Source organism: Thunnus thynnus, chromosome 12, assembly GCF_963924715.1.
Source record: "Thunnus thynnus chromosome 12, fThuThy2.1, whole genome shotgun sequence".
In the NCBI taxonomy this organism is placed as follows: Eukaryota; Metazoa; Chordata; class Actinopteri; order Scombriformes; family Scombridae; genus Thunnus; species Thunnus thynnus.
Window position 1 is genome coordinate 18,027,384 of NC_089528.1, and position 27,802 is coordinate 18,055,185.

Consider the following 27,802-nt stretch of genomic DNA (forward strand, 5'->3'; position numbering starts at 1 on the left):
GATGCACCTGAGGCTGGGTGTGAATTTAAGATAAGAAATTATATATATTTACATGTATTTGTGGAATCATTTGGCTTTAATTTTTTAATATTTTTTCCCTTTTAAAATTATTACAGTTTATCCACTAATTGAACTCAATGTATTAATTACAATTGTCATCAATATTATTATTTTTTAATATTATTGTGGGTGGGTGATGGAGATGGTGAACATGGGAAGGCTTTGATGGGTGGCTTTGATGGTGTAATTTTTCAAACCTTCTGACATAATCCTGTTTATTGTCTTTTCTTTTTATTAAAGATAATGTGTCATGGTAGTGTAAGCACATCCCAGTATGATATCAGGTGCGTAGGCAAAAAAACATGAAAGTACATCTTTGTGATCAGGTTTCTGTTCTTCACTATGAACAAATGGGTTTAGGGCTGAATACCCCAGACAGGCTGGGAAAGTCGACAAGTATAAAGAGACAGACTAACACATTGTTGGTTTTGGTCTTTTTATGGGATTTGTTGACAGTAACAAAAACACAGAATATCCCCAGCCTTATCCCTTTTCATTTTCCTTCTTGTGTGGATCACGGCAGATTTTTTTGTACAAATTATGAATGAGCAGCCAGACATCTGCGAACAAGAAAAAAATTCACATTTATTTGATATCAAACAGGAGTTGAATTAAATATCAGCTGATGATGGGCTCTTACAAAAGAAATAAAAGGAACCTAATCAGTGCTGCAACAACTTTTCACACTTTCCAACCATGTTCTTTTTTTATCTTTTATCTTTTACTCTGAATAGTTCAGTTAATAAATTAATTAGTGTCAAAGGATGAAACATGTCCGCAAAAACTGCAATATCGCATTGACACGAACATAAGTCTTTAAACCTGACAATTTCTTTCAAGTAAAATAAATTACACGAGTATCCAATTCACTCCAAATCTGTGCATGGCCCGGTGTTAACAAATATACTACTGGCAAAAACTCATCATTCATGAAAGCAAAAGCACTTCACAAGCAGAGACGTGAGCATATGGATTGATATCTCTCGAAACATTTTTTTTTTTTCATATTCAAACATACTACAACGAGTCAAGTGTGAGAGGAAAAAGCACATTTCCACCATTTTGATTAACCTTGTCTGAAGAATCTTATTAACATTGAAAGGGCTTAACTACTGAATGGTTGCCGTTTCTTTTTTTTTTTTCAACTTTTTATTTATTTATTTACTTTTTACACTAGTGGTACAGCAAAATATATTTTCTTTAGCTGTTACTTTGACAACAGTTAAATGTGCAATAGAGAAAATATAAGGCCTGAGTCTGAATTAGTGGTTTCTTAACTTTACAGTCCTGACCGTGTAGTGGAGCCACACTAGTTCTAGTTCTGTACTTCATGACTAAAAAGACCCTGGTTCTGCAAAGTCCCCCAGCAAACTGTCAGGAGTTTCAAAGTTCTTTGCTTGGAGTATATTTTTTTTATCACTTATTCTTCAACTCTTCCTTCAGTACAACAGCAATGCCAGACTTATCTCTGACACAGTGGCCCGTGTGTTATTCTCTGCACCTCTTTAGTCCAACAGCAGAGCTTTCACAGTCCCCATTTGTCTGGCCTCGGATAGACGTGTTTTGTGTGTTAATGAGATCTGTGTGCAAAAGTCATTTGTTCATTCCTTTTCCCACCCAACAACACTTCACTTCCTGTTCTAACAGGAAGGGCATGTGGAATGCAGAGCCAGACTCGCCAGCTCGCTTGACATCAACCGAAAGCACCCATCTGTTAAAACCTGTGCAAACAAAGCCGGCCGGCTCAGAGGCTAGTAATGAGCTGCATTTGTCCGTCGCTGGGGGCCTCTCCTTCCTGTGCACAGCCTTCATTGCTGGGTGGGATGATGCACCCGTCGCTGGTGCCTCGGTTTATGTGGTAGTAGGACAGAGGCTGCGGCGCATCGCCGAGCTCGGGCATGCTTTTATGATATGCGTCCTCGCTCTCGCTTCGAGGTGAGGGGGAGAGCTCCTCCTCCTCTTCCGGGGGGTACGGTGAAGCTGAGGGCGAGGGTGAGTCTCTCAAGTTTGGCATGCTGGTGTAAAGGGAGTCTCTATTATTGTTGGGTGAATGGGAGCCCATGTCCTCCACTGCAGTAACAGTCTCAGAGCCATGGCCACCCTGCCCCTCCAGGTGCCTGGGGGCCTTCTGGGCACTGTAGAGCAGAGAGTGAGTCCTCTGGGGCAGGAGAGGGGCCTCCAGCGCCTCCTTGTGGTGGGGGTGCAGAAGCAGCTCCAGGGTGGCGTGGCCTCCTCTTCCACTTCCTCTCTGGGGGGATGAGGCCTCGGGGTGATCCACCACGATGGCGTCATCCTCGCTGCCACTCCCACCCCCACCTCGGTCCACTGTCACCCTGGTCTGGGGAGGCAAGGCTCTGTCCCTCTCCCTCTGGGCGTCGCGACCTTTGGGGGCCCCGCGGGGCCTTAGGTTGTTGTGGACAATCTCAGATATAATCATCTTCTCAAAGGCAGCATCGTCCAGGTTGAGTCCCCCCAAGTCACCTGGGGCTCGAGCGCCCACAGCCTCATAGTCATCGTCTCGCAGGGAGTAGCTGTTGTTGAAATTGCCATTGAGAGGGAGGGTGTCCATGGCGCTGATGTCCCTGCTGTTGCTCAGAGAGTGCTGTCCTGCAAGAAAAGGCAAAAGGAACAGGTGAGATATAATTTTCCTCCTTTTTTTTAGAACAAGAAAGTCTCCCATACACCATCCACATATACTTGATACTGCTCAGGACACTTGTGCTCTTTGATCTCTGGGTTAATTTTAACATTATACAAATACGTAAAAGTTTTAAAATTCAAAGGAGAACCCAATTAGCTCTGCACCATGTTCATACTCATTATGTCTGAATATCATTATAGCCAATCTAAGAGATTATCCTGAACAATATTGGAGAAATGAGAAAAAAAAAAGATGACAAGCGTAAAAAATATAATACAGCAACACGCTATAAAGTAGCCAAGTAACACCATAGCAGCATACAAAAAGCAACAGACGGGATGAGAGTAAAATGAATAAATAAATACAAGCTGATGAGGAAGTGGTGTGACATTAACAATGAATAAAACATTCCACCTGTTAAAAGAAAGAAAGACAAAAGAGTAATGTCAAACACAGATGGCCAGCCACCTCTCTGCACTGGGGCCCCACAAGCACAGCAACAACCCCCACACCACGACAGACAGGCACGGTGCAATGACTCACTTTGCCACCACTCACATCAAGTGTGTCTGCTCAGGCTATCTGGCCTAAGAACAGCTGATGTGCAAAAAAGTAAAACAGATGCTTTCTTTCAATTGCAGCAGAAACAACAAAATCACTGAAATAAGACAAAAGTGGAAGCTCGTAACATCCAGCCTGGATTCAGTCGATCCAACTCGGATTGTGTCCTTGCAATTAACTATAATTTAGAGCATGCAATGCTTTGCTCAAATTGTTGTAGGTGGATGGAGAATGACAGCGAAATTATGTGTTAAACAGTTTGAAAAGAGCTAAAGGACAAATCAAGGACAACTGAATCCTGGACTCAGCAGGTGAAAGGGTTCAGCAGCAAGCACAGTCTTTTTAAGAAGTCTACAATAAAAGAAGGAACATTTCCTGATGAAATTATTTCACTCCCTTTTCTGAATGACACATGTATTTTCTTTCTTTTTGAAGTGTACATCTATCAATTTTATGTGAACAAAACACACATACACACACATGGGAGAGTACTTAAATTTTGTGCAGCCCTTTGACTAAGCTCTAGTAGCAGGATGAAAGTGAAGAGGACTATTTTGATTTTGATATGAGGATTTTATTTACTGGGTACAATGTGAGCCTGTAAGTGAAAGGCTGACATTTTGTATGTGAGGGGACGTTGTCACAGGCAGTCTTTGGAGGAAACTGTAGTCTTAGGTTTCAAACGAACGTGTCAGAAAACGGATGATAGTTGAAATCTCAACTCTAAAAACAACACCGGCATTTCTAAAAAGAGTGAGAGGAGAGCAGGAAGCAAAAGGGCAAAAAGAGGGGAGTAGAACGATTATTAGAGACTTCTACGAATAGACCCTGCTCCAAATTTGCATTTGTTTATGTGCAGGCAGTGATTTTATTGCAGACAGGTATTGTCTTCTGGGAGAGGGGGAAATGATGTGGACAGAATTCAACTGGACACCGCGACAGCTGCGCTCTGGGAACCGATCCAGGAGAGGTTCATCCAAGATGTTGCTTACCGATTTTACTGCATCAGATGAACATCTGCAGAGTATTACTTAGTATTAATACACGTATAACAGGAGACACGCTCATCCTTTTGCAGGAGCTAAATGTAATGACTATAGCAGGCAAAATTTGAAAAAGCTTATGTAAACTTGACAGTCTCTCAGCGCATCTTTCATACTTGGTTGGTGATCTTCACACCAGGTTTTGACATTTGTGTGTTATACTGTTGCCTGCTCTCCTCAAACTAGTTTCCATATGTTCAATCTTTGGGTTTTTTCCTGTTTGTCACTGCTGCTGTTAAATAAGGCTATAAGTATGGGTAAAATTTCCTCTTAGGGTGCAGTCAGTTGCTCTTGTGTTTGAACACGACAGTGGTTCGCCTCCGGGGGGAGAAGAAGCGTTTCTACAGGTAAAGGAGGTGTTTACGCTGATCATCACTTTTTATCTGTCTCCAGCGCTCCAATGTTAACATGCAATTATTCTACAATGATTAAGCAGGTAAACATTTTAGGGTAATGAAACACAAGCTGTCTGCACACACGTTGAATTCTGCGTCTGAGCTACTCGACTGCTGCTGAGCTCACAAAAAAAAAAAAAAAAAAAAAAAAACGTGGTTCACAAAATGTCTTTGATTTTCTCTGCAGACACTGTTTGGTCCCAACCCTGCTTCATTATCTGCGAGGGTGAAGTGCTCTCATTGTGCTGTAAGCAAGCTTGCAGCAGAAAACAAGACTGTAATGACTGCAGCGGGTTAAAGCTATATGTTACAACATATGCTTTCCTCACACACTTTCCATACTGCTGTTTTTGTATATTCCCTTTTATCATCAAATGCCTGAGAATATCTAAGGGCTATGACTCTGCCCGCATTGCGTCATGTGCTTCTGTTTTTTTTTTTTTCTTTGATTGGGTTTCTTTTGCTCTGCCAGTGAGGAACTAGGTCACCATAAACACTGACATGATTTAAAAAAAAACTTGGTCTAATTTGAAGTGATCTCAATAAAATGTAAAGATTTCAACATGTTATCATCCATAAACATAGGGGTAACGGCATAAAGGATCAGGATCAACGTGCAAAGCTCATATTCAACACAGAGGAATTCCCATATGACTACTCAGTAGACGAAATAAGATAGCATTGTCGTCTATGAGTTTATCTCCTTCAGTGATTACAAAGGAGGAACTTGAGTAGATAAGAAGAACTACTGGAAATACAGAGAAGGAGGAAAAGAAGGAGAACAAATGATAAACCTGGAGTAATTATTCTAATTTTAACACATGCTGTGTCAGAGCCACATCCATTTTCTTGTTTTCAGTAAATCTAACACACTTAAAGGGTTAGTTTGACATTTTGGGAAATTCGCTCATTCATTTTTTGATGGAGAGTTAGATTAAAAGATTAATACCACTCTTAAATTTGTACATTTTAATACAAAGCTACCAGTAGCAGCCTGTAAGCTTAGCTTAGCATAAAGACTGGAGACAGGGGGAAACAGCTGGTTCTGTCAAATGGTAACAAAACCAACCCACCAGCACCTCTTAAAGTCCAACTGAAATTAAAGTAAAGCATTCATATCTCTCTGCTCTGTAAATTTGTTCTGTGTACTCCTCAGAAACCAAAAAGGGGGAATTTTTAAATTTTAATTCTTTAATTTCATGATGGTGCCCCATGGTTTTACATCATTTCGATTAAATTCTGTTCTGTCATCAGCTTACATAGCTGGATTCCTTATTTTGATCCAGCATATCAAATCTTGAATAAAGAGATATCGTGGTATTTGATCATAGGCAGAGCAGACGGTCACACTGAGCCTGATAGCATCCTGCTACACAACGCAAGAGCCACGGACTCTAAACAACAACCCACATCAGCTTTCCTGCTAGAGTCTTCTTCTTATTTTACTAACATACAAACATGAACACACAGTCTTATCCTAGCTTGTTGAACGAGTCACCAAATAAATATTCATCAGGGTAAAACCACTAACGTCAGTTAGCCAGCTAGATAGCCTTAATAGCCCTAATTAGCTACTCAGCTGCAGCACATAAAACAGCATGTTAACATACCAGAAGTGGCGTTTATATGTCGTTTTTACACTTTGGTTTAAATACAGATTAAACAAATGAGATAGAATGTGTTGATTAAGTGAGATTTAGGGCTGCTGGAAGGCGGATTTTGTTACCTTTGCACAGAGGCAGACTATATGTTTCCTCCTGTTTTAAGTCTTTATGCTAAGCTAAGCTAACCGTCTGCTGGCTGTAGCTTTCTTTTGGCCAGACAAATCAGTCTTCCCATCTTACTTTACCCCAAAAAGTCAATAAGCATATTTCCCAAAATGTCAAACTGTTGCTTTAATACAAATACAAATCTATGTAAAAATAAATGCGGAAGGTAGTTGTGCACCTGGAGAGTGAAAGGCCGGTGGAGAGGGGGTGTTGCACACCACTGTTTCTGCCAGCAGGTTGTTATAAGGGTTAGTGTCGTGGGTTCGAAGGAGAGGGTTAGTTAGGAGGTAGTTGCCAGTCATCCCTAGAATAACAGGAAGAGAGAGAGAGAGAGAGAGAGGGAGAGAATTCAGAAGGGACAGAGAGGAAAAAACAGTCGAGGAAAAAGAGCATGAGGTACTTCATGGTCTGTGGTGCGCTGGGTAGCTGTCAACATAAACAAACACTGACATTCCCTGTCCAAAGTCTGACACCGCAAAAGATTTATGACCTGTGATCGGTCTGTCTTCTATTATGGACAGAACAACCATAGAAACGCTGGTCAAAGCAAGACATTATCCAAACAGTCAGCTAATGTAGCTGACAAACAATATTATCACGACAAGTGTTGACCAGAGCATAGCAACACAATCAGCTGCAGTGTTTATGTGAAACAAATTCATCTAAACAAACTCATCCAGTCGAGACACTAGACAAAACATGTCTAAGTGGCCTGCCATGAATAATACAGTATCCTTATCATCCACAGCATGCTTGTGTAAATCCTCAAGAATGTAATAACTATTCTCAGTCATTTAGATTGATGGCTGAGAAACACTGCACTAGCATGTGTGTGTGTGTGTTTGTTTTTTTTTAATCTAAACTAATTCACAACTTCAGCCAAATTTGCATTGGCACAGTCTGGAGCCTGAGCTTCATGATGCCAAGATCTATCCCAAAACCTGCTCTGACCTCAGTCTGACTTTGCTTATCCCCCCACCTTCATCCTGACAGTTACTCTGAAGTGAAGATGAGGCTGCACAACCAGGCTCTCAAGACAGGATTTGAACTCAAGTCCTCATCAGTAAAATTTTATGCCGAACTAAATATCATACCTCTTTTCTGTCCCTATTCCTCTCCTTTTAGATCCCAATGAGCAGGAAAGCGTAGGAAAATGCTGTGAACTTTGATACACAAGCTTCATTTAATGCTATTTTTGATTGCTTAACACTAAGAGAGAAAAAAAAAAAAAAAATCGGGTTTCATCTTCCTCTTTTCCGGACTGCCACAGAGCCATGTAGGCTGTATCCATTGAAGTGTTTATTGTGAATTCCAAGCTCCATCACAAAGAGAATAGCATATGTGTCTTGTCTGGTGGTGGAAGCAACGCTCGCTTACCCTGGTTGAGTGTGGAGGTGCTGTTTATGTCTCCTGAGATGAAGGAGGACTCAGACTGCTTCCTCACAGTGTCGTTCCACATCCGCCTGATGCGACTCTGGATAGAGAGAAAAGGAGCCATTGATCAGGACTCAACATGGTTCCGCTGTTAGTGAAGGCTTTTGGCCCTGAGGATTGAGCGGGCTACGTGGGTTTGCGATTCAAACCTACACTTGTAAACATGATTTAACTCATTCACTGCTTGGTAATTGGTAGAGACAAAGCCTGCAAGTGCTATTGATCCTACCGATACCAAAAATGGATACTCTAACAATCTCAGCTTGTAATTTGAGAGATTGGCCCTAAGAGGTTCATTTTTCTCTTGAGCAGAAGCCACCACCAAATTCCCAGAAGAGCTGCTAAGATAGATGAAAGAAAGTCACCAGAGAAGAGTTTCTAAGAGGTCTGCATGTCCATTTCAACGCTATTTTCTTATCTGTGTTTAAGTTCTCTCGGTTTCTCTCTTTTCAAATAAGGTCTACCTCCCAGTCATTATAAGAAGCACAAAAAAGGCACATTCACTCATAGTGAGCTTGTAGCTACATTGTAACAAATTCCAGACCTAAAAAAAGGCACTCGTATCCCTTGATTTACAACCTTGGCCAACTATCAGCTTGATAACTAAGCTTAACACTACAATGTGAAACCTAAAATGTGATATAAGTACCATATTGAATTTTCTCTCTCAATGCCCAAACTGATATGGACACTTTGCTTTACAATGGTATCATTCAAGGTAAAGACGGACAAGAATTGAGAGTTATGCTTTTAAGAATACCATTCACTACCAAATCTTTCTTTAAGTCTAAGACTGCCCTTGATTTTTGTTATTGTCAAAACCAACAATGTGTTACATCTGTGAAGATTCTCAGTCGTCCAGGTCATGGTTATCCAAGGAGGGTTGAATCGAGAGCAACTGGACTTGGTTTCCTTTCGTGAAACGATAACAATAACAGTGTGTTAGTGGCTATGTCAGTGCTCTTACATACCCTCTCTATGGCACATCCCAAGCCCATTCATTCCTATTAAAGACATAAATCTTTAAAAACTGGTCACAACAGTGCACTGTAGCACTGTAGGTTTTATGAAATATTACTCCAACAAGAGTAAATTGAGCATTTGTTAGGGATTATTGTCAGCAGTGGATTTGGTGTGTTAGCAAGCAATTATGCACCAAGACAATGTATGTGGATTGACTCAAAATATACAACTGTGCTCATGTTTTTTCTAATGAAGGAACACGTCACCCAGTGTGGTGCATTGATGTGTTTTTAATAGTTTATTTTTTTTACAACAACGGAAGTCTGTGGCAGAAATGAATAAACTATATCAGGCTTTGGTTACACAGACAATACTTGTTAGTAGAATCATTTCATTATTGTTGTTGTTCTTTTCATAGGATTTGTTGACAATCACAAAAAACAGAATATCACTAGAAGTGAAAAGTAAAAGAAAAACTTCTTAAGATAGATTCTCGAACATTTTTTTAGAAGCTTGTATTTCTGATATGTCCATAAAATATAAAAACAAAAGCTATGGACAAAATAAAATGAATCAAACATTTTCACACGTTTTTCTAAATCCTAAACCCTGATATCTGATTCTTGGTGTTGTTCATGTACCTGTGTGGCAGATGAGTAACGGGCCGTGGATCGGGACGTGGCTGTCTTGGCTGAACTGTGGGAGCCCTCAGGTGGAAGTGCGCCGCAGCACTGGGACTGACGGAAACATTTGCTGTACTCTTTGCGGACCTGCAGAGGAACAAAAGATCAGGACAGATTGAGCACACAGACAGTGACACAATCCCCCCCCCCCATCTTTATCAAATGCCATCCAGCTGACAACAGTTTAAATGCCATATCTCTAAGGAGAGATAATTAATACTGTGATAACATGTTGAAATATTGTAAAGAGGAAGCACTTTGATGTGCGTGTTGCTAAAAGTGAGAATTTTAATACCATGCCTTTCATAAATTCAAATTTGAAAATGTTGCAATATTATTAACAAGATTTAATATTAAATATAAGTAAACAGTGAGAAAAATGGCAATTACAGTTTTCTAGAGCCCAGGGTGATGTTTTCAAACTGCATATTTTGTCTAACCAACATCAAATCTTCACATTTGAGAAGGTGGAACCAGGATGTGTTTGGCATTTTTGCTTAATAAATGACTGAAACTATTAATCAAATTTTTGTAGATCAATTTTCTTTTGATTTGACTGAGAAATCATTTCAGCATTATATGAAAGTCATGCAGAACAAAACATACCTTTTTCTGGAGGAGGCAATGGAAGATGAAGATGAACATCCCTTGCAGAGTGTTGAAGATAGTGAAGAGGTAAGCCATTACGATGGAGGATTCGTTGAGGAAGAACAAGCCAAAGGACCATGTCAGCCCCAAAAGACAAAGTAGGGCAAACGCTCCCAACACCCACGACCTGTGAAAGAGAAAGAAGCAATATTAACTAGTGAAACAGCAAAACTGCAGTGGATTTCATCTTTGTTTGTGACGTTTTCACTTCTTCTGGGCAGCAGCTTGTTAAAAAAAAAAAAAAAAAAAAAAAAGCAAAAAACCTCATTTCCTTTTTTGCTTTTGGACAAGTTGCACTAACAGCAGGGTGGCACATAAATCCTGATGCAAAGTTTTGGAATAAACGTGCATTTGGTATTTGACACTGAATCAAAAAATATTCCCTTGGAGTTGGCTAAAGATACTGCAAACACAGCAAGTTTTTCCTTGGTGGCTTCCAGGAAAGCCTAGAGGAAATAAGATAACTTAACAGTCAGTTTCAATGACGATGGCTGGTCATTATTGATACACAAGAGAGAACTGAGCCACCCCGAGAGAGATACGGTGAGCCTGGAGAAGAGAGAGGAAATAGGACAGCAGCATGTCACGGGGAGATCCATATACAGGAGGAGAAAAACAAGAAATGGTGTTAAGAGTGATGTCTGATTCCATTTGCTGCCCAGTTTTGTACAAGGATACAATTTTGTGTCTGAAAAATCCCACCGCAAGCAAGCAATTATTTCACTTTTTAACAAGTTACCACATTTGACACAGAAACTAAAATACACATTGGATTTGAGGTAGACCCTAATTAATGACAGTTAATGAGTTTTGACTACTTAAGATAAAGTGTGAAATCCAGCATGTAGAAACTCAGGCTTCTGTGTGCTAAAAACATTCAGATTATAAACCTGAAAGCCAATTTGTTGCTTTTTTTGGTTTGGAGAGAAATCTGAGTGGCTGCCCAAAAATCAAACACCCACGTAAGATATGTTGGCCTCCCCTCGAACATATTGTTGAACAAGAATCCAGGCACAGAAATGGTCAGGGACTTGTCTTTTTATCGAGCAATGCAGCCCACTGGAAGCGGAAAGATGGGGGCCCCTTTTTCCGTTTTTGTCATCCTTAAATCTACAAGGCATGTGGTTGAATCTGTCCTCTAAGGAAAGCCTGTGAACGTTGCCAGCACAGGAGCAAAAAGATACCAAAGGTCAGGAATGTAGTTATGAAGAAATAAAAAAAAAAGGCAATATAACCCTGCGTAGTGCAAATACTGAAATCATAAAATGGACTAAAAAGGCACCACCTACGGACAAAAATAAAATCTGTTAGGGAAAAATACCGGTCTGGTCGGGTTTAAGAGAAGAGAAAATCAAATAAATGTGTAAGTCAAATGCACCTTTGAAATTTCAGGAGGGAGGCAAAAGCGGTAATGGTGCATATTATTTTCCTTTTCACACACAAGCGATCCCCACACTCAACACACACACACACGCACATTCAGCCTCAGACCAGGCAACCACAGTGCGGCCACCTAATCTCCCAGAGTGACACCCCTCACCTGATACCCCCCAGCCTGGACGAGTCCGGTTTCATGGAGGTGGAATGCTTCACCATCTTGTACATCGTCACCACCAGGAAGATGACATTGACCTGTCAAAACAGACGTATCAGGGGGTTAACGGACTGCACTCAGGATGGCATCCGGTTCCTGTTGCTAACACTCGTAGTTGTGTTTCACATTGACTTATGGCGGCTTTAGAATATTGCTTAATCTATAGTGGTTTTTAGCTCTACAGCGAGCGCCAACACCAGCATACCTTTACCGAGAGGAATATGAAAATTTAATGCCTCAGTGCGGATCATAAAGTACACTGACTTCCAAGAGAAAAAATAACAGTGAGAGGTTAACGCTTTGGTCTACTTCACACAGCTCTGGCCTTCAACATAAGCTGCACTCAAAGTTTCTCTTCCCTCTCTCCTTGTTGACATTATACTCAATCCCAGGCCTTGAGCAAACACACGGTGAAAATCCTCATCTGTACGAATATAAGAATCTATATCTGATTACGCCCAGACAGATCTGACGCACCGCGGACAACAGCTCTAGAAAAATACAGAGAGGAAAGAACGGAGATGAGTGCCATATTTTAGAAACAAATTTTCTGAAGCCAGGGAAAACACTGAAGTGATTCAAGCCATACATCCAGAAAGGTTTCCATACTTACAGGATGTCTCTCTGTAAGCACCGGAGGGCCTGCCACCGAGGGAAAGGGAATGTGCTTCAATTTGTGCTTAATATCGAATTAAACCTTTGAAATGCTCTTCAGTAAATATTCAATGAAAAAAAAAAACTATATGCAGATTTTTACGTTATTAAAAACTTCCATACCATATCTGCTCTGATCAATTATTTTGAAAGTGTGCCCAATCTAGTCTACATGAAGGAAAATAAATTATTTAAAAAAAAGCATGAGTTGGCAAAGAAAAGAAAGCATAATGATCTAGATGTAGTGTACTCTGGTGATCAAACACTTTATTTTCAATGCTTCATTCAACTGAATTCACAAAGGAGCCGAAAGCTCCACATCATATTCCCATATGGATGCATTCTGAAACACTACAAGGCAACGGAAAAAGGGTCTTTAAATGGAAACAAAGAGAAATGTGAGCGGAAAGCAGATGGAAACCAACAACAGCAGGGAAAGATGGAAGGAAAAAGGAGTGGCTAACAAGACAGTAGGAGGCTTTTAGATCACAGCTTAGAGTAATGCCGAGTTTTGTCTCCCAGCCACTGGGGCCGATTTACATCCGCATGAGTCGAGTAGCTGGAGATGCATTTAACACAGCCGCAAGTGATGACACAGATCCGATGAGACAGACAGACAGACGGACGGACGGACAGCGAGGCGAGGAGGCACTCTGCTGAAAGCTGAGGCAAACTGCATGTGGACTCTCCCTCTTTCTAAGTCTCCAAGGGGCCGTCCTCTACAATATTCAGGTCTCTCACTTCTCTGCCAAATACAGCGCAAAAAAACATTGCTGCCGACGCAGCACTTCTTGAGGTTTTACATGTATTTACAGCCTATGGACAGATTTACATGTGTGTTACCGTCTATATGGATATGCAGTGTGTGTTTGTCCAGGGACTCTGTGCATGCATTCTTCCATGCATGCATGTGCACGTGTTGTGTGTGTGTGTGTGTCTATGTGCGTCGAGGCACTGTGAACACCCGGTGCACCACATGAAATATTAAAAGGTGAAGATGGAGATGTCCGTGTGCTGCGATTGGCTGGGGACGTGTCATGATCCTCAGCAGGGCTATGAGCTGTGGTAATGGTTGTCTGGCCCACCCACTCATTACTTCCATGTCCACCCCCCGCACCACCGCCACCACCTCCACCACCACCACCACCACCACCACCACCCTTGTTTTCCCACCGAGCAAATGACCTTCATGCCTGAGATGATTTCTCCTCCTGATTGCGAGGGGAGTATTCTCTAGATGTACAGCAAGGACCAAACAGCTTTAAGTTGTTGCCGCTCACCAATTCTGATTTCAGAGGATTTCATAGCTGAGTGGACACTGATGTCCTCGTGTCAGCTATAATGGGACCACTTTCCTTTCATGCAAATTGATCTGAGAATGCAGAGCTAAGAGGCTGCCAGCACACAGAGAGAGAAAATCTATAAACTGTTTTCAAAGCTTTTCTTTGAAAAGAAGAAAAAAATGTTATCACACTTGTGCATAAAATTACAACTTACCACAATTATGAAGGTTACAGGTCCGATGAAGCTCCAGATGAAGTGGTTATCAACCCTCAGCCAGCATCTATAGGGTGCAAAAGTTGATATTCAGTTCATTAAATCATCTCATTGCCAAAACAAAGTTGTGTCTCATCGATCAGGGCCCAGCAGAGCAGGAATGATGATAGGCCACAGCAACAGAATAGAGACTCCTCTGACCACAGAGAAGAAAACCCGACCTTGAGGGAGTTTTGGCCTCGTGCCATGAGAAGCTGCAGTCTGAGAGGCAGTGGTTATAGGACTCATGACTTCACAGTCTGCAAATGTCTACAAATGTGGGATCTCTGACTGTGTGTACCTAAGACTCTGAACAGTAAACAATGTATTGTAGACAGTTAAAGAATGAATTGTACATCCATCTGTGTTTATCACCAGGAAACACAAATGAAGTAAAGACTACAGCAATAAAATGGAGTTTGAAAAAGGCAGTTTACTTAAATCCCATAAATTAGAGGATTGCAGTCTTACAAATCATAAAGCTTGCTGCTTGGATGAAGACCAGTGGAGAAGTGCATAAACTTTTAACTGACAAGAGCGGCAATTATCCACATGCAAAGAATAAAAACTCAGCAGGCCAGTGTAGCTAGCCGGCACATTCATTAATGTTGCAGCTTTGCTCAATGCTTCTACTTTTAGAAGTGACAGGGTGTAAATTTGCCAGGGAGCAGAGGTGGGCTGCTCTTTGTGATATTACTATCATTAGCACATACATGCATGCTGTTTGGGCGTGTCTTTATGGAGAGGAGGGAGGACTAATGCTTGTGATTTTCATCCCTGTGCAAAGACGCCACACTTACGCCCGCTGCGTGCCGTAGCTTCGGTAGTCGATGGCTGCTGAGATGCCCACCACCACAGCTGGGAAGAGGTACCCAGAGATGTAGTAGTACTTTCGGCGTGAGAACTCGCTCTCAAACACCTCGACCAGCATGAGGTACAGCTGCACGCCCTCCAGACACATCCAGGCAAACGCAGCCAGGAAGCAGAAGTGGAGAACCCCGGCAATGACCGAGCACACCAGCTGACAAGAAGATAGATGCAGATGTCACACACAAGAATACATTTTTTAATAAATGGATAAAGTAGATTGGGTTTTTTATGCTTTTGCTAGTGATATTAGTGCAACAAACACTAAATTATTGGATGTCTAAAGGACCAAAAGAACAAAAACACTTACATATCTTAATCAGCATTTTACTACAAGTAAAGGGATCCTACATAACACCTGTTTTTCACCCTAAGTTAGAAGACTTTAGGTTGTTTCACATGAGAGATTTCTCTCTTTTTTTCTCTTTGCCTTTCTCGCTGGTCTGAAGTGGGTGGGGTCAGTTGGAAAAAGGTGATGTCATGATTTTCTGTGCACCAATCAGGATTTAGCAACATTTAAATCAAAATCTGATGACAGTTTGGGTGGGTGTTTGTTTCACTGTCAGTCAAATCTGATCAAATCACACCCACAGTCCTGACAAGCAGATGTTTGAGTCAAAACCCTTAAATAATACCTATAATTTTTTCACTTTTTGCTTATATTTAGTCATGAATATTTACTGTTATAAAGAAATACTTAACATTTGAAGCCACATTTTTAGGGGCTTTAAAGGTAGGAAAATACACCTTTTGAATGTTTTCAACGACAAACATCTGGCTGAACTATAGTATAACTTGTGAACATATTTATTATTATTATTTATATTATTTAATATATTTATACAAACCGTATACTATGAAAAAGACGTGTCTTACTACTTTTAAACAGAGCTATTACTGATCCCATAGCTATTAAATAGCTAAGCTAAGCTAAGCTAATATAACTGGTCAACAAACAACAACATCTGAACAATAAAAGGCATTCAGATATTTTTTCCTCATTCTGGATAACTAGACAGAAATTGTACAATTTTTAAAAAATCAGCTTGTGGGTCCACTGTTAAAGAAAACTTGCAGCCAAGATTTATTAATTTAAGTGGTGGAATCCAAAGTTTCCAAAGATGCAAATGATATAAGAGAACTGTGTATAAAATCCTGCACAGAATATTTCTATTTGATTTATTAGTGCGGCCACAAAAGTATTGTACTGACTCAGAATCAGCATCATATAGATTTGATGTGGCATTGGAACAAGCAGATACAGAGTAAATATATGATATATTCTCACTTTAAAGTTACTTGAGGAAAAATTGAAGGGAAAATTTAAAGTCCCAGTGAAATGAAAAATATTCCCAGTTTTAATCCTGTATCCCTGTTATTTATCTCTTGTTATATGCCAAATATATGTCAAAAAATCCATATCAGAGTATTTTAGATCAAAATCCCTGTCTTTTCTCTCCTTATAAAACGGTTTCAAATTTTAGATGACTCATCCTGCACTCTCACCTTGCGAGGCAACTGGATTCGCAAGATCATGAAATTGCAAGATCATGCAAGAAGGATTTTATTTCAGTGCCTCATGTAACTCCACACCGCTCAAATATACCGTTTCTCTGATAAATACGTCACAGTGCAGAGGCTAAAGACGCTCTACCTTCCGTTTTACTGGGACTTTAAGTGCTTAAAGGTTAATCACAGCTGATGACACCATTCATTAGTAGTATCAAAGTTGAAACTGCACTGTAATTTCCACGTTACCTTTGGTTCGGTCATATTGATGCCAACAAGGAAGACCAGCTCTCCTATGAAGAGGTTGAGGCAGAGGTTTTTGTGAATAGTGTTGCGGTCACTTTGCAGACCTCTGAAGAAGCAGAAGGTGAAGAGGCTAATGGCCAGGCAGACGAGAGACACTGCAATACCCATCCTGGTGATGACGGTAAGAAGAAGCTCATGGACGCTCCCCTCCCCCTACGGAGAAACAGACATTATGACATGACCTTCCCTCGTGAACTCCCCACTCATCATAATGGTAGCATTTAAGCACATAATGGTCATACTGTAGCTATATTTACTTAAGTGTAACACTACAAAACAACACTGATCTGATGAAAACCTCTATATATTCTGTCCTAAACCTGATTGCACCTGCTGACATCTTGCTCTCAAACTGAACATGCTTAGATCACATTATGTGGTCCATGTGACATTAAGTGATGTAAGCTGAAAAACCAAGTGGCCATGAGATGTGACGTCCAAATATTGGTTCTGTTTTTGAGGTTGAATCACGCTGCGTTTCTGATGATCTAAAACTGAGCACGTTTCAAGATGGGCACTAGGCAAATGTGAAAATAGCAGACCTGACCATACAAAATATCACTCAAGGACTTGGTGGCCTGAAAGTGAAGCAATTCCTCCTGTGATATTTGTAATTTTATTGAGGGCAGGAGCTGCAGTTGAGGTGATGTGTAGGGAATTGGTGTGAGGCTAAGCCTAGCCTCGGGGCTCTGGTTTCAAGCTGTGGTTAAGGTTGAGGTTAAGACAGATGACAGGGACAGAGTTCATGAGTTGGGACATATTATTAAACGAACCACAAACTTATCCTCCACTTTTATTACTGGCTAGGTCCTCGCTACACATGCTATTTATCATGTAATTGGATTGTAATTGCATTTCACAACCAAATGGATCCTACACCACTTCAAGAGGAGTGGAAACATACGTTTAAGCTGAGGTTATACTTTTTCCCATGATTCTCAGTGACATATACATGGAGGAATATTAGACACGGACCATAGGTAAAATATAATTACTTCTGATAATGGTATGGCACTTCCTACCCTGATCCACAATCTCGCTCTTTTAAAGTGACAGCCTGCTTCCTTTTCTCCACCTCCTCTCCCTTCCTCCACCACCCACCCACCCCCCTTACCTTCTCCTCCAGCAATAATCTAATTATCTCCACCGAAATGCCAGTCTTGCTCTTGCCGTGTGAGCACAAATCTATCAGCGATACGGAAGAACAACTGACTGAGGCAGAGAGAAAGCTCTCGCTCGCAACCACAAGGCGAGAGCCACTTACCACATTTCCCCGATGAGCCATGAGGATGGCGAAGTTGGTCAAGTGACTGCAGGAGCAAGTGGTGTGGCTCTTGTTGGTTTCTAGCAGTTTACAGCCTTGAGTGGACCAGTATCCCATCATGCTCCGCTCTGAGTAATTCCAGAAAGAACAGTTGGGATTGTAGTAGTGCTCCTTCTACAAAATACAAACAGAGAGAGACAGAAAAATGATTAAACATATATGAACATGCACTGCAATATGCATGATTGTACACAAACTGTACTACAGAATATGTATATTTCATATCTCTAACTGTATGCCAATGCAGATGATTTGTAATTAAGATTTTTTTGAAGTGTTATGGGTTGTTGGAAGAAATGAGATGAAAGAGATCCAAATAAAGAAATAAAACAGAATCTTAATGAGATGAGATGTGAGAAGGGTTACTATGGCAATGTCCAAGCACAAAAAACAAACTTACTTCTCTAATGTGTAATGATGTTTTCTCTTTAACTGTTTTTCTATTTCAACAATACATACAAGTGCTGGATTTGCCCCTCACTGTAAAAGGCTGTACAGCCCTTTCAGGATTTTTAATATCCTAGCCATATAGTGTGGTCTGAAGAGGTGTCAAGAGGTGGCTTACATCCAGGTGCTCAAGTGTGAAGATCACGGGGTCGGCCACAAACACACGGCTGGACTCCTTGGTAATAGAGGCTGACAGGATGTGAGAGTTGACGGTGAGCGAGAGGTTGTGTTTGTTCATGTCCCCTATTCCCCTCAGTGTAGCGTTCTCTGTGCTGAGGAACTGACCCAGGTGTTTGTAGAGCACAAACACTAGCTTGGCCACACCTGCAATAATAAAATCAGAAATAATTGAGCATAAACAAGCAAGGGCACAATTGAGACATATTAATTCATTGGTAGTATATACAGTAAAGCCTTAAAAGAAGTAGTTTGACATTGTGGGACTCGCTTTTTTTAATAGGTATATTTAGCTTACGGACATGAGAGTGGTATTGATCTTCTCATCTCACTCTCAGCAAGAAAGTGAATAAACATATTTTCCAAAATGCCAACCTATTCCTCTAATGCATTCATTGCTGCCTCTTATGTCTATAAAAAAGACTAAAAACTAAGTGTAGCACTGAGACAATTATAAATTTGCACCATGGATAAATTAAAAGACTTGGCTAGCTATGGGGATGCAACAAAATATATATATAAAAGACACATATCTTAGCTTGACTATTGATTTAATTATCAATTTGATTATGACATTTTAAAAATTGTGGTCCCCATTTAATCCAAGATCATGTAGCTCTCATCTGAGATATCATAGTTAAGTAAAGGAGTAGTCCGACATTAAGGGAAATACACTTTTTGACACCATTAGGTTGCCAGACAACTAGTGCAGAATCCAAGATGTCACTGTGCAAACTACTGATCACCAAAAACAGTTGTAGCACATGACTAGCAGCACCACCACAAATTGTTGTTTTAACATTTCTGTTTTTGTACAGGTTAACAAGCAAGGTACGTGTTAATTAGTGAGCTTTAGAGGTGTTGGAGGGTATATTTTTGCTCTTGTTTCCAAGCTTTATGCTAAGCTAAGCTAATCGCCTCCCAGCTCTCACTTCATAGTTAATGCATGGACATGAGAGTGGTGTCAATCTACTCATCAAAAATGTCAAACAGGGGGTGATTTTATTTCACTGGTTGCAATCATCCCAAAAAAACAAAAAGGTTAAAAAACTGCCAAAACTTAAGCATCATTAAATATTTCTGCAGCAGTTGTGTATTTCTCACCATTTTTACTGTTGACTTTGACCGTGTTGGAGGAAAGTTGAAGAGACGCTCCACCTTTATTTGTCTGAGGAAATCTGAAGTCTTGCACCTGACCGTCGGTGCTTAACACATACACATCCAACACTGAGAGAGGCAAGAGGTGAAGGGAAAGAGAGCGAGAGTGAGAGAGAGAGAGAGATGTATTACTCGAATGAAAACATTTCAAAAAGCAATACATGGTATTTAATTGAGCTCTGACGTTGAGGCCCGGCAGGGTGCATGTAAAAACTTGAGGTTCATTGTAAGAGTAACAGAATCCAATCTTATTGGCAAGACCCCATGGAGTATCATTTAGTTAAAAAAAACATGTCACTAAGCTGTTGGTTGGCACTGTGAAAGCCTCCGAGGCAAGAGCTAAAGAAAAAATAACAACAAGGGTGGGAATAGAGGATGAGCAAACGCAGGCACACAACCTACCGCAGCATGAATGTCAAATATTCATAGGATCAAAAATATCATTGAGCTTTTACTTTTACTTTTTCTTTCCCCTGTGGGTTTAGATAACTCTGGGCTCGACGAGCAAATCTCTGAAAATCCTCCAAATTCCTGCAGCCCCTCTCTATGGTATGCCAGCTGCCGGGTGGTGCTCCCTTTGATGTGTGAAATTACTGAAGGGTCAGGAGGACACACATATCAGCACACTCCCTCCCATCAGAAACGGCCTCACTTCCTCAGATAGATGGCTTCTGACAGACAGAGATGAGGAATTGTTCTCTGGTCGCTCTCCCCCTCTGTCTAGTTTTTAGTTCCCTCTTTGCTCTCCCTCCCTTTTCCCTTGCCTTGCCCTTGATGCTCGCCTGGAGGTGCCATTTGGGCTTTGACAAACTGCTAATTAGGAGCAACAATCATTTTCACTCTTTTTTTTTTCAACTCTTCAAGGGAGGTCAGGTAAGCTAGTCTCTGAGATTTAGATTGTGTTTCCTCATGTGGGTGTATTTATGTTTCTCCACTGGAATATTATCTCTATTGCGCAGATAAGCGAGAGCTTGACAAGCTCATAAAAACTGACTGAATGCAGTGATTAAATAGCCAATATACAGCCTATTACAAAATGTATTAATCAGTGCTTCGGTAGAGACAGAGCAACTAGTCCTTATCAGCTTAGCTAACTACCACTTAATGGGAAAGGCTTGCAGAGAACAGATAGAGAGCTGCATGAATGGAACAATGCCATTCAATTGGTTTCTTTGTTTTGCACCTGGAGGTCTGTACAGTTCATCTTGCAGCACATATTCAATGAGGTGACTATACTATGCAAGAAAAAGATTAAAAATCAATGAGGTATAAGACAAAAGGGATGAGTGGGAGACCATAACCATAGTAACATACAGTAGCGCTATGAATAGAAATAAGACAGTTCGCTGCACAAAGCTGACTTAAATGAATGAGATCATGTTGCTAATAAACTGCCTGTGAGGATACATTTCTTTGTTTTTCAGCAGCAGAGACCAAGTCTTTTTTATGACCTCTGCAAGATGAGATATGGCCATTTTTTAAAAAAAACATCTTCTCCTTAAGGAATAGCTTTCCCAGTACCAAAAAAAAAAAATTACCCTGAAGACAATTTCATGGCTCACAACAGTTTTAGTGAAACAGCCAAGAAGAGGAATAACCATCAGCATCGAAGATTTTGACTGACAGACATGTACATGTAGTTTTATCAGTTTTATAGCTGGCTGGAGAGCGACTTACTGATATTCTCTGCAGGCACTTTTACGATCGCGGGCTCGATCAGGTTTTCTGCAAGGACAAACGCCCCTTCCTCCAGGGTATCCAGTAACATTGTAGCGGCGTGCGTTTGTTCTGTGGAATTCATGTCTTTCCAGGATTTCAGAGCTTCCGGCCTCAGGAGGTTGTCAACAGTGTCCACGATTGCCTGTATCCATGGAGACAAGTGAAATGTCAGCTTGCTGATTCCTCCCATCATAACTTCAGTTTAATAACAAAGAGCGGGGGACTGGGCAGCAAATGACAAAAAAAGGGCATGCATGGCCAACAGTGACAGCAACAACAACTGAAATATCAAGATCACTCCGACTGAAGACATGAGGGTTCAAGGAAGTCGAGGGTAACTGAAATAATAATGATGATAAAAAATGCAACATGTAGTATTATTTAAAATTCTGTTTACGAAAAATAGGCTTAATCTGAGGAAGTCTCTTTTGGTCCCCTCTTTCCTTTACTGAATAATAATGCAAAAACGCTTGAAGGGAAAAAGAAATACAGACCAAATGTTTTTTCCCCTCTGCTGAACATAGCCGTCTACTGCTGCATTCTCAATTCCTGGTTTTTACTTTCCAAAGAACAATTATCTTCATAAACAAAAGTCTTATTTCCATAACAGGATCTGCCCATAATGGCCTTGAATACTATTCTCCTGAAGGAAAGAGGGCATTATCATGTAATCCATGTCCAGAGTGGCAGTCTGAGTCAAGATAGGGGGAAAAGTTCTGCTTGTTTTCAATGGCAAATCCTTTCATTTCCTGGTTTCTGATAAGCACTAAGTAAGGAAAACATTCCACAAAACCCACACAAGTATCATATGTTGATAAAACAAGAGTTTCCTTTGACCCTGGCAGAGTGAGTTCATGACTTTTTGCCTGGCACAGCGTCTTTTAACTGTCTAAAATCCCACTAAAGACAGACAGTTGTACAAAGATTCAGAATCTAGAGCTGCTCTTGGTGTGATAAATCAGAGTGACAAGTTAACCATAGGTGCCATTAACCACAGCAAGGCCCTCCACAACAACGGTAATTAACCACAACAAGCCCTTGCTCACTGTACCAATTAGTCACAGCTGTGATTATCCAAAACACTCATTGTACAATAAAGGGATTAGGATTATTAATGATTTATTAAAAGAAAGTAGTTTGTCATTTCATCAGATTCAGACTACATATGGAATAACTTTATCTCACTTTTTTCTTCAAATTTGCATTTCTATAATGGTCAAATGTCAAGATTTAAGCAATATGCCTCCTTTACACAATATGGAGAAATTATAATATATAGACAGGATTAACCGTTTGCCTGGAATAACAAGAACAGGGATCAACCAAAGTCATTACCAATATATGATTAACCACAACATTTAACCACCAAGTTCACATTAACCACAGCAAAGATGACTGTATCCAGACACAGGGCTCTCAGTGTGTCTTTATATCTCAGGCCTGAGCACAGAAATCAATCTCTGTGGCCCTGACCTTGCAGGCAACTGGAAGCTTGCGAACTGTGACTATGATGGGAATTAAGTGCGTGTGTGCGTGTGTGTGTGCAGGAGAGAGAGTAGTGGTGATTACAGGGTCGTAGCCATTACAACCAGACAGACACTAAATGGTTCTCCCCCCCTGGAGAGCCATCCTCAAAGGACCCATGAAATCCAAAAGGATAAAAAAAAAAAGTCTGCTGTCTCTAATTTGTGTAGCACAGAAAGAAACTGTGTTCTGATTGAATCCTCTTTAATTCTCGCCTGGATGGAGGTCACTTTACAAATCACAGGGGTGCTACAAGGGGAGCCCCTGTGGCTTGCAGGCTAGAGAAGTCCATTGCTTGGTGAGAGCTAAGCAGACACTAAAACTTGATCAACAATGACAACAACAAGTAACTGTGTGCTCAGAGTGCAAAGTAAATTTTAGAGGCAGCATGCAAATTCAATGGAAAGACACTATTAAAAGCTGAGACGTGTCAGTGAATCTATTTCATAAAGGTATAGAGACCAGAGGAAAAATAACAGAGAAAACCAGAGTTTCTGGTGAGTTCTAGGTACACAAACACACCAGCACACACAGTTGGTGCATCAGTTGCTAGCGTAGCATCTGTTGCCTGTTCTGTGAGTCTGTACTTAGGCATGGCAGTGGTGCTTTGAGCCAAATGCTCAGCAGGTTTACCATGTTCACTGTCTTAGTTTAGTGTGTTAGCATGCTAACATTTGCTAATTAGCACTGAAAACAAAGTTCAGCTGAGGCTGATAAATATATAATTACTTTTGCAGATATTTAGTCATAAAGCAAAGAGTTGGACGAATCAAAAATTTTACTTGATGCTAGAACTTAAAGAAACACCAAAGTTGTTACAATTAATCCTGGGGGGGATTCATTTTCATGGCAATCCGTCCAATAGTTGTTGAGACATTTCACTTATGTCAAGCTCATGGTAGTGCTAGAGAAAAGTCAGTTGGATACCTCGTCTAGGAACCATGAATTTCTGTACAAAATTTTGTTCCAATCTGCCAGGTAGCTGTTGACATATTTCACTTGATAAGTGCAAAGTTTGATGCTTGGGGAAAAGTCAGAGGATCATCAAAGTCAGTAGGTTTCATCCACTGGGGACCATGAATGTCTTTACATCCATCCATCTGACAGTTGTTGAGATATTTGGTCTGGGCCATTCATAGTCATGCCACTAGAATGAATAAAAATAAGTGAGGGGAAATGCATCACCCCTTTCTCACAGTAAAATGAGTCCTCAGGTAAAGACAACCTGAACTGATGGGGAGCCCCCATGAGCCACTGAGAGATATAAAATCTGATCATTTGTTTTATGCCATGCAAGGTATCACATCCTGAGTGCTTATGCCATGGCCTTGTCTCTCAGCAGAACCTACCCGATGAAATAAATTCTGTCACAGCAAAGGAAAAGCAAAATGTCTGGGGAGGAGACCGAAAAATCAGAATGGAGCACAAATGTATTAATGGGCTCAGAAATTAATCCCACAGATAAAACACAACTGCAACGGGAGAGGAGATTTTCTTTTTTTTAGCTAAGGGGACAAGGGAGACTAGAAACTGTACAATGTAAGCAAGTGAAAATTGAGCACACTGCCACTTTGATCACACTTCTGGCTGACAGGGAGGTGCAATTACGGCCGTGGGAAGGCAATTATTCACACAACGTATAAAGAGTAGACAGGAGAGACGGAGAGAGAGAGAAAGAGTGGGGGAGGAAGAAAATGAGGGGAGAGAAAAATGAAAGAAAGATATACAAAGTGATAGCGCAGAGGAGTGAAATAGGACAAAGACGGAGTGATATTGACAGTGGCATCCTCAGATGGACAGCATGACAGGAGAACAGACAGCCGAGTCAGATGAGGAAGCAGCCGTATCTTGTACAAGCACACCAGGCACATACTGTAACAAAACAATCAAGGACATGGAGACAGACAGTGCTGCATGCTGCTGGTCAGGCGGTAGGGATCAGAGTAAAAAAGCAACATGGAAAGCCTAGTTGTTATACCTTCATATATGCCCTGCATGTCTTCTCTCTTTTTTGAAGCTTTTCCACACAACAAGAGAATCAAGCACAAAAGACAAATTGTAGAAAGAGGCGGTAAGAAAAGATATTAAAAGACAGGAAGCATTAAATCATGCCACTTACCATAAAATTACAGAATTCAGGAAAAGAAAGATAAGGTACAGGTCTATGAACTACAACCTTAAAACGATGCGACAGCTCTAAATGCTTTTGAGGGGAACAGTATCTGAATTCTGAATATGAATATGGATCGCATAATAGTGAGGGGAAGTGATGAGAAATGCACAGCAGTGTGGAGGAAAAATGCTGAGACTGGATTCTGATGCTCCCCCCATTAGTGGTGCTTTAAAATACATTGAGAAGATAAACAATGTGGGATGAGGTCATTTGTATTTCATGGCATGGAGAGAATAATATAGCACAAGCTCTTTTTAAAACCCTTTGTGGGTCTCTTGGCATTAAATAAGTCGACTTCTTTTCCTAATTGAGTCAAACTGGAGAATATCACTTGCTCTCTCTCTATCTCTCACACACACACACACACACACACACACACATGGGAAAACAAAGAGATAAAAAGTTCTTAACAAGCTTTGGGTTTTAAGCACATCATAAATACCTCAAGCAAAGACACACAGGAAACCAAAATGTTTCTTCAACTGAGTCAAAATTTCTCCCATGGACATCACCACTTACGTGTTGATTTGTGGGAAAGGGCTGCATTAAACTTAAAGGGCCATATTGGTGTTTTTGCAAGTTTTAGCTCCTTAAATATGACCATAATCAATATTTCTATACTAACAATAAATGAAATGACTGTGTGTAATGTGAAATGGGTCTCTTGTAGTGATGAACGCACAGAGAATTATCATCTGACTCTGCAGTTCCTCTCAGTGTTTTAGCCTCTTTCAGCTCATTGTTTTGGTTTTAGGGCCCGCAACTTTACTGTTTTGCTTCACTCTCACCGCTCTCATTAGCATTGTTTACAACCACAGCAGGCAGCTGTTTTCAGCAAAAAGCTCTGATAAAAAGTTAGTGACTAGCTGGTGAACATAGTGGAGCATTTAGCAGCCAAATGTTTCCCTCAAGAGTTGGTAGAAAGAACTAAAAGGAGAGTAAATATTGGACTTTATTATTAGATTTTTTGGGTGGTCAGAATCATAACTTAAATTAAAGCTGATGTTACTCCATGTTTGCAGGATGTCAAACTGGTAACTATTTAATCAATTTTTGTTCTCGAAAGGCCATAAAACTTTCACACTTTACACTTTTGCGGACCTTTTTTAAAAGCATGTGGTTTCTTGATTTTCACATGTATTTTTCTTTCAGGTTTTAGACACCCATTGGTACCATTTATTTCCAAATGGCATAAAAATCTAGTGGCAGACTCTTGAAACTTGCTCAAGTCATCTGATCCATCACAGATAACATCCTCCCTGTATTAACATGTTGAATTATTGTTGCCATACAGGCTTTTTCAATCAAACTGCAATTAATCTACATTACCAAGCAGAGATAGTGTAACTTTAACAAAAATAAATGCAAACCTGACATTCAGTGCACTGCAAGTTTTCAAAAGATTTTCATATTGTGCAGAAATGAATAGGAACCAATCAGAATAAATAAAAAAATCTAATCAGAAGTTGTGATGTGAGGTGTTTGTGATTTGTGGTTAATAGGATAAAACATGCAAAACCACTGGTATGGTCCTCTAACTTCTGACAAGGTTGCTTGTCATCAGCCAGTCGTGCGTTGTTGTTGTGATGAACAAATCACAGCAACACTATCAGCGATGCAGTGAGAAACCTGTTAGCTCTCATCTGGAAATGCATAATAGCAATGTAGCCGTCTGAACATAAGGGCACAAACAACTGGCGTCATCTTGGTGCAAATCACCTTGTTTACAGAGCAACCGCTGTCTAGAAAGTCTGAATAACAATGTAATTTTTCAAACTGTCACTCATCTCTCCATGGGACTGCTAGCAGCTGAGAGATGTAAGTATATCTTGGGCTTACTTTTTTCTTGCTGAGTGCCTGCAGAAACTCCAGCAGAAAGCAGTTCCACACTTGTCAGCCATGAGGAGTTATTCTTTGGGGCTCATGGCCATTAGCTCCTTAAAGGTGGAACTACCAGGTGAGCCTGTGTTTCCAAAGCCGGTAATTACCAGGGAGCTGTAGAGGAATGAGCTTCCCCTCAGGGCTAGACCTACCTTCTTAGCCCCCTCACCTGAGACTGTGTGTGTCCATGAGTATGTGTGTGCACATGTAAGCAGGTTTGCACATGTGGGCTTGTGTTTGTGTGTATCGGTAGGTGTCCTGCTAATGAATGTCCTGAGTCACGCTGACACCGAGTTGGAGCAAAAGAGGGACAAAGTTTAATGAGAGGTTACAATAGGCCAGGTAGGAATTTCACAGTACCTTGTTGAAGCTGCGTCCAGCTGAGTCCTTCTCACTGGGTCTGAGCTCCTGCAGCTGGGCATCCAGGATGTCCACGAGCTGCTCCATCAGGCGCACTGAGGAACTGACGTCTCCGGCGAACACCGGTCCCTGCGTATGACGTGCCAGCTCATTGGCTAAATTAGCGGCATTTTCGCCACTTCGAATCTAAAAAAAGCAACAAGGAACAAGGAAAACAAAGAGGTGCCAGTGAAGTGTTACTGAAGCAGGCTTGAAATGATGGTTCTGCAATGTGAAGCTGAAATAATAATGTACCTCACATACAGTACACCTCAGAGTCATAAGCCATTACAACACGGCTTGCTCAGAGGGAACAATTCATTGTGCGCAGAATGAA

General features: G+C 40.8%; 1 protein-coding gene across 6 annotated transcripts in view; it reads right to left on the reverse strand.

Annotated features, from left to right (window-relative positions):
* Positions 1-625: 625 nt before the first annotated feature.
* The window catches only part of LOC137194275 (adhesion G protein-coupled receptor L2-like), an 89,202-nt gene continuing 62,025 nt past the window's right edge, over positions 626-27,802 (reverse strand). The window contains exons 8-22 of one of the 6 annotated variants that reach the window (XM_067606018.1): positions 27,427-27,612; positions 24,991-25,029; positions 21,447-21,630; positions 19,716-19,838; positions 18,553-18,758; positions 17,928-18,101; positions 16,607-16,816; positions 14,782-15,002; positions 13,943-14,009; positions 11,738-11,829; positions 10,156-10,324; positions 9,508-9,636; positions 7,847-7,943; positions 6,648-6,773; positions 626-2,667 (exon numbers count right to left, since the gene is read on the reverse strand). In XM_067606018.1, coding sequence (XP_067462119.1) covers positions 1,805-2,667; positions 6,648-6,773; positions 7,847-7,943; positions 9,508-9,636; positions 10,156-10,324; positions 11,738-11,829; positions 13,943-14,009; positions 14,782-15,002; positions 16,607-16,816; positions 17,928-18,101; positions 18,553-18,758; positions 19,716-19,838; positions 21,447-21,630; positions 24,991-25,029; positions 27,427-27,612 — 2,886 coding nt within the window. In that variant the 3' untranslated portion in view covers positions 626-1,804. Of the gene's footprint in view, positions 2,668-2,702; positions 3,299-6,647; positions 6,774-7,846; positions 7,944-9,507; positions 9,637-10,155; positions 10,325-11,737; positions 11,830-13,942; positions 14,010-14,781; positions 15,003-16,606; positions 16,817-17,927; positions 18,102-18,552; positions 18,759-19,715; positions 19,839-21,446; positions 21,631-24,990; positions 25,030-27,426; positions 27,613-27,802 lie in introns of those variants that run through there. The other 5 variants (XM_067606022.1, XM_067606019.1, XM_067606020.1 and 2 more) reach the window with 5 other exon arrangements.